Source organism: Idiotropiscis lumnitzeri, chromosome 14 (assembly GCF_059441095.1).
Source record: "Idiotropiscis lumnitzeri isolate Australia: NSW breed Sydney's pygmy pipehorse chromosome 14, RoL_Ilum_1.0, whole genome shotgun sequence".
Taxonomy (NCBI): Eukaryota; Metazoa; Chordata; class Actinopteri; order Syngnathiformes; family Syngnathidae; genus Idiotropiscis; species Idiotropiscis lumnitzeri.
The window spans coordinates 1,469,402-1,482,138 of record NC_142404.1 but is presented as its reverse complement, the minus strand read 5'-3'; the positions used below and the strand labels follow the sequence as shown (position 1 = coordinate 1,482,138).

The 12,737-nt window shown below is 44.2% G+C and overlaps 1 protein-coding gene and 1 pseudogene across 12 annotated transcripts in view; one reads left to right on the top strand and one right to left on the bottom strand.

Moving 5' to 3' along the window:
* Positions 1-12,737, bottom strand: part of mmadhcb (metabolism of cobalamin associated Db) — a 70,162-nt gene that overhangs the window by 8,985 nt on the left and 48,440 nt on the right. For 7 of the 12 annotated variants that reach the window (XM_088314308.1, XM_088314313.1, XM_088314317.1 and 4 more), the window contains 2 exons: positions 5,877-5,963; positions 1,129-1,456 (listed from right to left, as the gene is read on the bottom strand). In XM_088314308.1, coding sequence (XP_088170434.1) covers positions 1,223-1,456; positions 5,877-5,963 — 321 coding nt within the window. In that variant the 3' untranslated portion in view covers positions 1,129-1,222. Of the gene's footprint in view, positions 1-1,128; positions 1,457-5,876; positions 5,964-12,737 lie in introns of those variants that run through there. The other 5 variants (XM_088314311.1, XM_088314314.1, XM_088314315.1 and 2 more) reach the window with 1 other exon arrangement.
* Positions 8,318-9,253, top strand: LOC148323111 (uncharacterized; annotated as a pseudogene).

Here is a 12,737-nt window from a genome sequence, read left to right as displayed (position 1 = left end):
AGAATAAGAATCAGAAATCCCTTTATTGTCATTGTACAGTGTGCAACGAGATTAGAGAGCTCCCCTCTCCAGTGCAATACAACAATAATTTAATCAAATATATAAATTAGATAAATAAGAGAATAAATAATGTGATGGAAAATAATACAAGATTGGATCAATAAAACACATTTCGTCGCTGTTTTGCAAGGTAAGGGTGGTCGTGTGCGTGTGTGAGGGTTCAGAATGGTGATGGCTCTCGGGAAGAAACTGTTTTTCAGTCTATTAGTCTTTGATTTGATGCACCTGTCGCGCCTGCCAGAGGGCACAGGTCAAACAGGTGTGAGTTCGGGTGAGTATTGTCCTTGACGATATTTAGAGCTCTGCTGAGGCACCGGGTGGTGTAGATGTCCGACGGGGAGGGCAGAGGGCACCCTATAATCCTCTGCGCCGTTTTGACTGTCCTCTGGAGCCTCACTCGGTCTGCCTCAGTGCAGCCGCCGTACCAGGTGGAGACACAGTAGGTCAGCAGGCTCTCGATGGATGAGTGGTAGAAGGCCAGCAGCAGCTTCTTGTCCAGGTTGAATTTACTGAGGACCCTCAGGAAATGCAGACGCTGGTAGACCTTCTTTACCCCTGCTGTGGTGTTGTGTGCCCAGGAGATGTAATCGGTGATCTGTACTCCCAGAAACTTGAATGTGTGGACACTGTCCACACATTCACCTTTGATGTAGAGGGGGGGTGGCACAGTCTTGTTCCTCCTAAAGTCGATGACGATCTCCTTTGTTTTTGCAATGTTGCGTTGCAGTCTGTTGTTCTCACACCAAGCCGTTAGTCCCTGGACCTCCTCCCTGTAGGCTGCCTCGTCACCTTTCGAGATCAGACCGACCACTGTCGTGTCGTCGGCAAATTTGACGTTGTTACGTGGGCCGGGCTGCAGTCGTAGGTGTAGAGGGCGTATAGGAGAGGGCTCAGCACACATCCTTGAGGGGAACCGGTGCTCAGCGTTCGGGTGGAGGACGTGTAGGGGCCGAGCAACACAGTCTGGGGTCTGTTGGTCAGAAAGTCCTTAATCCAGATGCGTGTGAGGGCAGGGAGGCCGAGAATGTCCAGTTTGGAGATGAGGATGTCTGGTATGATTGTGTTGAATGCCGAGCTGTAGTCCGCAAAGAGCATCCTGGCATAGCTCTGCTGTTGTTCCAGATGGCCCAGCACAACATGCAGAGCAGTGTCGATGTCGTCCTCAGTGGATCTGTTTGCTCGGTATGCAAACTGGTGGGGGTCCAGTGTGGGAGGAAGGCAGTCCTTGATGTGCTGGAGAACCAGTCTCTCGAAGCACTTCATGATGACTGGTGTGAGAGCAACAGGACGGTAGTCGTTCAGGAGGACTGCGGGTGACTTTTTGGGGACAGGAATAATGGTGGAAGTCTTCAAGCAGGAGGGGATGACTGCTTGAGCCAGGGAGCGGTTGAAGATCCTGCAAAAAACATGTGATAGTTGGTGGGCACTAGGGCTGGGCGATAAACCGAAAATTTACCGTTACCGAAATGTATTACAATGACCGACATAATTTTGCCCATGTCGGTAAATTCGGTGTCTAAAAAAAAAAAAAAAAAAAGAAAAAGAAAAGTTTTCTGTCTGCGGCGATGTTCATGCCTCTTTAAGACTGCTACAGCGCATGTCGTCACGTGACACATGCGCTGTAGAAGAATGTAAACAGAAGACGCGTTCGTAGCAGGCGATTCAAATCCTGAAGCGACTGACACGGCTGCAGCCGAAGTAACGTTAGTTGATATTGTTCCTGTCGCGCTTGTCCCGAAAAGAAATTCGACATCTGTCGTTTGGAAATGTTTTGGGTTCCATAAAGACGATGTTTGAGCAAAAGAACGTGAACTACAAAGTGCGTCGTAAGCACCTGAAACAGCGCGTCCAACCTTTTCTTTTTCACCACCCACAACACAACCATGCTGTTGACTTGGAGCTTGTGCTAAAAGTTCAAAGTGAGAATGAAGGTTCGACAATTGACAACAGTCCATAACGGAGGCGACACTATACGAGAGAACGTCTCAGAGGTGGACGTGATAGCCAAGCACATAGCTAAAGATAGAGGTCCTCTAGTCACAGTGGAGCGCACAGGATTTAAACGCCTCATGTACGTAAGCGACAAGAGGCACGAAAATATTTGTCGCAAACAGCACTTCCCGATATGGACAACATCGGGACGGGAGCGGAGACATGTCAAGCATTTTACATCCACATCCGACTTGTGACATGGATCCCCGTTTGAGCCTGAATGTGCGGTACATAGACGACAAGTGGCGACCGCCCACCAGAGTACTCGAGACAGCACATTTTCCTGATGAAGCACACTTGTTTATTTGGCATTGGCATTCCATTGACATTTTTTTCATTTTATTTAGCATTTTGTTTACAGGCGACTAGCTCCTCTGCACATGGCATTATTTATATTGTTTACAAGATACCTTTACACAAATCTAGACCTTTGCAAATTGCATTACAGCATCTCGGCTCAATATATTTGCAGAAAAACATTTTGTGAGAGGTACCCTTTTTCTCCTGTTCTTTGTGACATTGTTCAAGTCATGCAAAGCAAGCTATTTTGAATGTTTATTCAAATGATTTTAGTACTTTTATTTTTCATTGAAAGTAATGTGTACCCGTTGGTCAATTGAAAAAAAGCAGTTAATGTGCATTTCCTGCATTTATTTTGATTTTGGTCCGCAGGTGGAATTTATCGCGCATTTATCGTTATTGAGGTAAAATTGCCCAATTCATCGCGATATTGATTTTAGGTCATATCGCCCAACCCTAGTGGGCACATGCTCTGAGGACCTTGCCTGGTATTCCGTCGTGTCCAGTAGCTTTCCTGGGGTTAATAGCCAGGAGCACACGCCTCACATCGTGTTCCTCTATGGTGAGTGAGGTGGAGTTGAGGCATGGAGTGCGGGGGTGTGACGGTTGGGGTGAGTCAAAGCCAGCAAAAGAAGCACTTTAGCTCCTCTGCTAGCGCCGCACTTGGGTCTACAGATGTCATGCTGCCGCCTCGGTAGTTGTAGTTCTATAGACCCTTTCACACCTCCCGTGGTCTGTTGCTGGCAAGGTGGGACTCCAGCCTCCTCTTGTCGTCCGTCTTGGCTAGTTTAATGCCTTTTTTTACGTCAGCACGAGCCTCACGGTACAGGGCTCTGTCACCTGACCTGAAGGCAGTGTCGCGGGCCTTGAGGAGAGAGCGAACCTGGCTGGTCATCCAGGGTTTCGCGTTTGGGAAGGTCCGTATGGTCTTGTTCAGGGACAAAGTTTCCATGCAGAACTTGATGTAGTCCAGTACACATTGTGTGTAAACATCAAGGTCCTGATGAACAAAGAGGTCCCAGTTGGCGTCTTGAAAGCAGTCCTGTAATTCACTCATGGCGGTCTCCCGCCAGGTTTTCACAGTCTTTGTGGTGTGCCTGGATCTGCGTCTGAGAGGGGTGTACGCAGGTGTGAGCAGCAAGGACAGGTGGTCTGACTGGCCGAGGGGGGCGAGTGGGAAGGCTCTGTATCCGTGCTTGATGTTTGAGTACACATGGTCAAGAGTGTTGTCTCCCCTTGTTGGGCACTTGACATGCTGGTGGAACTTTGGGAGTACAGTCTTTAAATTGGCATTATTAAAGTCACCCGCTACTAAGTGAACGCCATCAGGGTGGGCCCGCTGTTGTTTATCGATGACGTACACGAGTAGCGAGAGCGACGTGCTAGTGTTAGCATCAGGTGGGATGTAAACAGTGGTGACAAGCACTACTGTTAGCTCCCTTGGGAGGAAATAAGGCCGGTATTTAACGGTGTATGTACTCGATGTTGGGGGAAGAGTGCTTCTCAACGATCACGCTGTAATTGCACCAGTTCCCATGCACGTAAACACAGAGCCACCCACCCCTGCTCTTACCGGTGTCTCTCGTTCGATCCGCGTGATGTAGCGAGCGCCCAGCTAGCTGGATGCTAGCGTCGGGAACGTTGGCATGCAGCCAGGATTCCGTGATGATGATCACACAGCTGTCTCGCACATAGCGGTTTCCCAGGATTTGTAATACCAGATCGTCGGTTTTATGGACTACGGAACTGGCATTGGTGAGGTAGAGACTCGGCAGTGGTTGCTTGTGGGGCTGCTGTCATAGCTTTAGTAGGACACCGGACCTGCAGCCCCGCTTCTGCTTCCTCTCTCTCCGTTGTCTGCGTCGCCTCCTGGTCCCGATGACAATCCACGGTGAGCCGGGCGGCCTCGCCAGTTCGGCGGGAATTTTGCGATCATAGCAAAATTCCTCTGAGATGGTCATTTTTTTATCAATATCCAATGTCCACGATGTCCTGACGGGTATATCAATACTGTTACAGTTAGTGTTAATAAGACCGAGCAAACGTAAATAAAAAGTAATAAAGAGCACTGGGAGGGAGAGCCGTGAGCCGCTGCGTCTATGCGCACCGCCATCTTGGCAAAAAAAAAAAAAAAAAGAAACGGCATCCCTTCCATCCCACATTCCAAAAACATGAGTGGTAGATTAATTGAATACTCTAAAATTGTCTGTAGGTGTGAATGTGAGAGTTAGTTAATTAGTTTGTATATTTGTACCCTGGCCAGTTAAAGGTGAATCCCACCTCTTGGCCAAAATCAGATGGGATTAAGCATGTGCTTGTGCTGTGACCCTAGTGACAATACACAATACAGACAATGGATGGATGGATTATTATTACCCCTTTGGACATTAGAACTTGTAAAAAGCAACAACCAAAATAAACAATTATAAAACGTACTTAAAATGGCGAGGTGTTGATTGGTTAACCCCTCGGCCCCCCTCTTCACCTGAGTGTGCAAAACATGCGGCTGCAAATCTGATGACACAACCACAAAGTCCATCATCAAACTGTGGCCAAGGGTGTTCTGGTGCCAAGTTGGACATATGGACAGCCTTCTGTCTGAACATGGAGTTCGTTATGGACAAGCAAAGAAGTCCAATAACAGAAGACCACATGGGTTCTGATCAGGGAAGGAGGTCTTCCCAATCACGCCCTTCCAGATCTCATTGCCCATGTGAACATTGAGGTCCCCAGCAGAACGAGGGAGCGCCTCGACCAGCTCACGCTCCAACACCAAAAAGGGTGAGCTGTCATTTTGTGCTTAGGCACAAACAAGAGCCAGGACCCGCTCCCACACCCAAAGCTAGAGGGAGGCAACCTTCTTGCCCACCGATTGGAACCCAAATGTTCAGGCATCAAGCCGAGGGGCAATAAGTATGCCCACGTCCGTTCTACACCTCTGACTGTGGGCAACTCCAGAGTGTGTTGAGGCAAGTCCAGTCCGACTATGTCAAGTCTAAACTTCTTTGCCTTGCACACCAGCTCAGGTTCTTCCATGTCCGTAGAGCTTGCTTTTGTAGCCGGGGTTCAGACCGCCAAGTTCCCCACCTTTGGCCGTTTCCCAGCACACAAAAACCTCATTGGCCTACCCACAGGTGGTGAAAGCACGGGAAGGGGGACCCAGATTGGCTCTCCGGGCTGAGCCTGGCCAGACTCCTTGGGTGCAGGACATGCCACCAGGTGCTTACTAACGAGCCCCACCTCCTAGGCCGGACTCCAGATAGGGGGCCCAATGACCCACGTCCAAGCAAAGGAAAATAAAGTCCATTTATGTTTTTCACCATAAGCGGTCATCTGAACCATGCTTTGTCCAGGTTTCTCACAAAGACCTGCTTGTAATGGGTGACCCTATCAGGGGCATAAGGCCTCAGAAATCACACGAAACCCCACCACCATGGTAAGGTGACGGCGCATGGAGGGGTCCATCAACCCCACTTAGTGACACACCTGAGGGCCTAAATGCTTAAGTTTATACAAGATCTTACCGCCAGGCCTGAGGATGGATCAATGAAGTCAGCCCAGAATCCTTTTCTTTGCAGAATGAAGCATATCTCCTTTGCTCCATCTACAAACTGCAAAGGGTATAGTTTAGTTAATGCGTATTTGCTCAAGCACCAGCCATTGGGATGACCGTTTATATTTTAGCATCACAGATATCCATTTTCAATCTAATGAAATTTATCTTAATAGCTTAAAAGAATCTTTTCAGTTCAAATGCAGTTCATGTGAGTGGTGCACACTACCTCTGTTGAAAGGGTATGGTAATATATTACAATACATAATATCATTGTCTCCAACGGCACTGTATCAATATGCCAAAACCAGGAGTCGATCTCGCTGGCCAATATCTAATTTTGCGAGTGCACGACTAATTTCTATTGTTTTTTACGTAATACTTAGCTTTCTCATTCTTGTTCAACATAATCAGAATCAGAATGCCCTTTATTGTCATTGTTCTCAGTGTGCAATGAGATGAGAGGACTGGGGAGTTGACCCTTTTTTTGCCTGTCAGTACTCCGCCCTCCAGTCGTGGCCTCATTCATAAACATGTCTGTGACGCAATAACATTCTTAATGCCCTGGTAACTTGTTTTTATCAAGATGCTGCGTTAATAAAAGTGTTAAGACAATCGCAAATACTGTACTAAATAGAGAAACTAACTATCTTGATAAATCATATGATGTTTACAACAATCTCCGCGTGTCACACGGCTGTAACATGGCTGATCTGATTAGCAGGGTGGAGGATGTAAACGGCAGATCGGAAAAGATTACGTCACATGTAAACAGGTGACCAGAGTACAACATGACACATTTGCCACAGGCCATTGATGGCAAAACCCAACAATAAAACATAACATACCTAGGTCGTTAGAATATACAAATTTTCAGGGCTAAAAAAAATGGGTTGTTAATATAGATGTAGTAACAATTGTGTTTTGCTGAGCAATGTTATTTCGGAGTTTTATGATATGCATCACGCTCGAGATTTCTCTCTCTCAGTAGACTGAAAAACAGTTTCTTCCGAGAGATATCTCCATGATGAACTCTCACAAACACACACAACCATCCTTACCTTGCAGAACAGCGACATGCGTTTTTGTTTATCCAATTTCGTGTTTATTTTCTATTTTATTATTTATTCTTTAATTTATCGAATTTATATATTGAATTAAATTATTGTTGTATTGCACTGGAGAGGGGGGCTCTCTAATCTCGTTGCATACTGTACAATGACAATAAAGGGATTTCTGATTCTCCCTCTGTCCCCCTCTCTTATTTTTTGGTACCTACCACATTTTGAATGTGCAGATGACATTATGCATACTAGATAAGCAAAACAAAACGTTTTGTATTCAGGTTAAATAAAAACAAAATTTAAAAATCAATTCAAATGATGATTTTAGTTTTCTTTAGTACAGTGCATTTCCTCAATTTTTTTCATTTGATTTCAGGCACTTCTATCTAAAAATGGATTGGTGCTCAAGAAACCTGAAATATGTTTACAAGTATTTCTTTTAATATTCATAGGTAGTTTCATAATAAAAGAGCAACTCGGCATAGTGTAATAGTTTTTTGTTTCATTCAAAATGCACAAAACATTTAGACACTTGCGCTAAACTTCAATATGTATTTTGTTTGTGGCTCGCTGCAGCATCTCACGAGCGCACAGAGACAAGCGTGGCAGCCATTAAAAAATATATATATATCCAATCGAATGGAAACCGGGAACTGAAAATCGAAAATTGAATCGAATCAAAGCTTGAGTGAATCGTTACATCCCCAGTTTGGAGTCTGTAAGAGTAGAGCTAATTTGCGTTATGCTGGATTTAGACAACACATCTTTTCTTCTAGATTAGAGCGCTACACACCATACACTGTTGCATCACATACTGAAACAGTTTCTACTGAGATGGCAATACATGTTGGGTTGAAGCAGTCCACCTCGGTCGGTCTTATCAATGTGAGGCGTTCTCTCAAAATAATAGCACTCGAAAGCCGACAAATAACGATCAGATTCCTATCGTTGTCATTTCTTGACACGTTTAAAGTTGCTCGAGGTACAATACGGGACGTGTAATCTTATTGATATTATGACAAGGAGTCCTGCCGTGCGGAATAATTTAGATAAACCTATTTTATTGAGACTAGTTTTTTTAAATATTAAATCGCTCTCATCAAAAGCCGTTAATTAATGACCTCATTAGCGACCATAATTTTAACATGATTGGTCTTTGCAAGACCTGGTTAAAACCAAATCAGTTTTTACCACTAAACGAGGCTTAGCCTCCAAACTTCGTGAGCACACATGTTGCGCGCCCTCGTAAGAAAGGCTGGGATGTAGCCCTCAATTCCGAATTTGATCTAAAACTTAGCCCTCGTTCTAGCAATTCCTTTAAAACATTTGTAGTTCTCATTATGAGATCCAATGCCGCGCTGCCGTTTTATCTTGCAGTTCTTTCCCGTCCCCATGGTTCGTAATTGGGCTTTTTAGATGAATTTGGTAACTCATGCAGGTAATATACTTATCATGGGCGACTTCAACATTCATATGAATCTCCCGTTGGAACCATTTACCGTGACGTTTCAGACAATAATTGATACTTTTGGTTTCATGCAACTAATAGATGAAGCAATACATACAAATGGTAATACTTTAGATTTGGTATTAACCCGAGGGTTAGCATCTTCGAACTTTGTATTACCATATACTACTGCTATATCGGACCATTACTTTATTAAATTTGAAGTCGTTCTGACCACAATCAAAGCTTTAGCAGGCGCAATATTAGCTCTTCAACCACCACTGCGCTCTCTGAGCTATTCTCTCTAGCAACCGCTTCGTTTCCTAATTATATTGGTTCGATAGATTATCTCACAAACAACTTTCATGCCACTCTGTTAAATGTGCTTGACTCCGTAGCACCTTTAAAAATTAAAACTCGTCCAAAGAGGCTGACTCTGTGGGTTACAGAGGAAACCTGCATACTTAAACTATCATGTAGGAAGCTTAAGCGCAAATGGCGTGGGACCAAACTTGAGGTTTTCTGTCAGGCATGGTGCGATAGTTTACTAATATATTAGGAAGCACTCGATTTAGCCAAAACTAATTATTCTCTAGATTAATTGACTGACATAAAAACAACCCTAAATATTTATTTGATACCGTGGCAATGCTAACACAACAGCAGCCAACCTCGGATAGGTCTCCCAATTTAGCTCACGATTTTATGCAATTCTTTACTCGGAAGATTGAGCGCATTCGAGATGAGATTAAAGACACTGTTCCTAAAATCCTGTTGAATTCCGCGATTAATTGTGTTAATAGGGGCATTAGTGCTGCTAACTGTTCGACAACCTGATCTCAATTTAAAGAAGTATCTCTTGAAAGCCTAACAAAATTGGTTAGTGCGGCAAAACCGACAACGTGTGCTTGATCCGCTTCCTTGCAAACTAATTAAAGAACTGTTTATGACCCTAGGACCATGTGTTTTAAATATAATTAATCTATCGCTGACCACGAGTATAGTACCAGCAGCTTTTAGGACCGCCCTTATTCGACCTCTTCTTAAGCAACCAAACCTCAACCCAGAGAGTCTCAATAATTATAGGCCGGTTTCAAATCTTCCGTTTATTCCAGAAATTCTTGAAAAAGTCGCGCGGCGCCAAAACCGGAAGTTTTCAAATGCACATTAAAAATATTACTAGAACTGCATTTTTTCGTCTGTGCAATATTGCTAAAATTTGTCCAATTCTATCAACTAGTGAAGCAGAAATCTTAATCCATGCGTTTGTTACGTCTCATCTCGATTATTGTAATGTTATGCTCTCGGGTCTCTCCATGTCTAGTATTAAAAGTTTGCAGCTAGTTCAGCATACGGCAGCTAGACTCTTGACTTGGACGAGAAAGTTCGATCATATTACCCCGATACTAGCCAATGTGCATTGGCTTCCGGTCCACTTAAAATGTGATTTTAAAGTTTTGCTACTTACCTGTGAAATATTGTATATTGAATACAACACTCAAGGACGTCTGGACACCCTTCCAGAAATCCTTTACCTTAGGACAGTCCCAAAAGACATGGTAGTGGTTGGCAATTGTTGAGCCGCAGTCTCTCCAGCATGGTCTGTCCACACCCTTGTATTTTTCCTGATATGGGGTCCTAAAGTATCTGATGATATTCTTCCAGCAATGTTCCCTCCAGTCCATAAAGCTGGTTGAGGAGCATTGGAAGGACCAGACGTCGCCCCATGCCTCCTCTGAAATCCTCAGTCCAGACTCCCTCTCCCATTTTTGTTTAACGTACAAAGTGTTGACAGGGGTGGCAAGGCGTAAAAGCCATGTACAATTTGGAAATTCTTTTTGCGGAAATCACAGACTTCGTTGTTTTTTAAATTTGGTAAAAGTTAGATCCGGTGGCTGAGAAATTGGTGCGCTTACATTCACGCGTAATATATGATCGTAGTTGCAGATATCTGTGAAATTCACTCTGGGTTATACCATATCTGTCTCGCAAGGCTTCAAAGCTGTGGATAGCGTCCTTGTGAGTAAGTGAAAAGAACATTGTGAGGCCATGTTTGTCCCAGAATCGTAAGCAAACCATCTAAATATCTTTAGCCTCTCGTGAGTCCCACAAAAACTCATCACCCTCTTCCAGACCCGAAGCGTGTGGGTCAACCATGGGTTCCCTACTTTAATCAAATGCTCCATCAAGCCCCTATCTACTATCGCAGCTTGGATAGGAAATTGAGATGATAGACCACACTCCAAGACTTTCCACGTAGCTGTGTAAGTGTCATTGTACCAGTAAAGAATAGGAGTTATTTGAGCAGCATAATATTAATTTCTTAATGAGGGGAGGCCCAAACCTCCACCTTCCTTCGGGAGTTGGAGGGTGGCATATCTAATCCTAGGTTTATGGCCCTGCCAAATAAACCTGGAAATCCACTTGTCCCATTCTTTAAATTGGTTCTCGCTAACCTCAACAGGCAAACTCCTAAATAGATAAAGCAGACGGGGGAGTATACTCATCTTAACCACGATTATCCTTGAACTAAGACTCAGGAAGGGCACCAAATTCCACCTGTGTATATCTGTCTTGAAATCGAGCGATATTGGTAGGTCATTTGCCCGGAAGAGTTCTGAGAGATCCTTACTTAGTTGTATCCCCAAGTATTTAATATTCTCATTTTCCCAATTTAATTTGAAGCCTCTCCGTAATGTCCCAGTGGCCGTAAAATTTAGGATTATCACCTGTGTTTTTAAGATGTTATCTTTGTAACCTGAAAGGTGACCAAATTTGGTCAGGGTGGACATCAACGAATTGAAACGAGCTCTCTGGCTTCCCCCTGACAGACCAGTACATTATCAGCAAACATTGCCACTTTGTGTTCGACTCCTAATATAGCTACACCTTTGATATCTATATTTTGTCTCATCATTTGGCCAAGTGGCTCTATAAGCAAATCAAAGAGGAGAGATGAAATTGCGCATATATTTTGTTGATTTCCCCCCCGAGCTCATCATATTTCTGTTTTGGAAAAATGTTTTGGGCCTCTTGTATGTAAATATCATCAATTTCCCCTTGTAGTTTTCTGATTTCCTGCGTTGTGGTGGGATTTGGGTTGTTTAGATCTTCCCCCTCCTTCAACTTTGTCTGTAGATCTGCAAGTTTCTGCCTTTTGAGGCGTTTAAGATGGGAGTTTATGGAAATTAAGTTGCCCTTCGTTACAGCTTTGGAATAGCGGGGGAGAGTTCTCCCGTGTTGTTTACATCCCAAAATACCTTCATGTCTTCCTTAATTTTAGATACTATAGCAGGATCCTTCAGTATGCTAAAATTTAATTTCCACAATGAGGATAGTTTTTTTCTATCCATCTGCAAAGTCAGGGATACAGGGCTGTGATCAGACAGGTCCCTTGTAAGAATGTCACAGTGTTTGACTTTATGTCTATATTAAAACATAAGAAAATAATCAAGTCTAGCATAAACCTTAAATGAGTTAGAATAGTGAGTGTAGTAACAATGATGGCCGGTGTCCTGCAGGTTTTCCATCTCTCCCTGATGCAACACAGCTGATTCAAATGATCAGATAATCAGCAAGGTCTGTAGAAGATAGACAACGATCGCTCAGGAGTGTTGCACCAGGGAAAGGTGGAAAACGGGCAGGACACCGGCCCTCGAGGAACTGGATTGAAGACCCCTGGTTTAGATAATATTTTGTTTGTCTTGATCGCATTCAGAATTCCATTCACATTAAAAGAAACACCTTTCACTTGTTCACTCTGCATTTGGTCGTAGCACCAGTCCGTTTATCAAACCCCAAAAGCAGCTGGCACCGCCCTCCAGGAATAGACACAGGAAATATGTAGAAAAGAAGGAATAAAAAACAAAAAACAACAAAAAAAAAACAGAACGAAAAGCTGAACAAGCAGAACAAAGTTAAGAGTCTAACCACTCCTATCTGCGCTTCCAGCAGTGGTGTTGTTCCACTGCCCCCCTCAACTTTTGAAGGAGTGCCCCTATCTAAATCTTGTAACAGGGGGCCTTCTACTGTGATGACACTTCGACTATTGCTAATCAACATAATTTTTTTTCCCGACATTTTCTGCATCCTACCATAACGTAAAAAAAAAAACCAACATCATTCTAGTTCTCTTCCCGTCTGCATACTAGCAGCTTCTCCTTGAATCCCGTCGCCTCCCGAGTCTGCCGATGACGCCTGCCGGTACTCTCTTGCCACGATGCGCACCTCCGTAGTTTCTCGCTGAGCATAGCCGGTTGTTTCAGCACAGTCACCGGGAGCCCTCGTCTCGCCATATCCGCAGTCGCCTCCTCCACCGTGC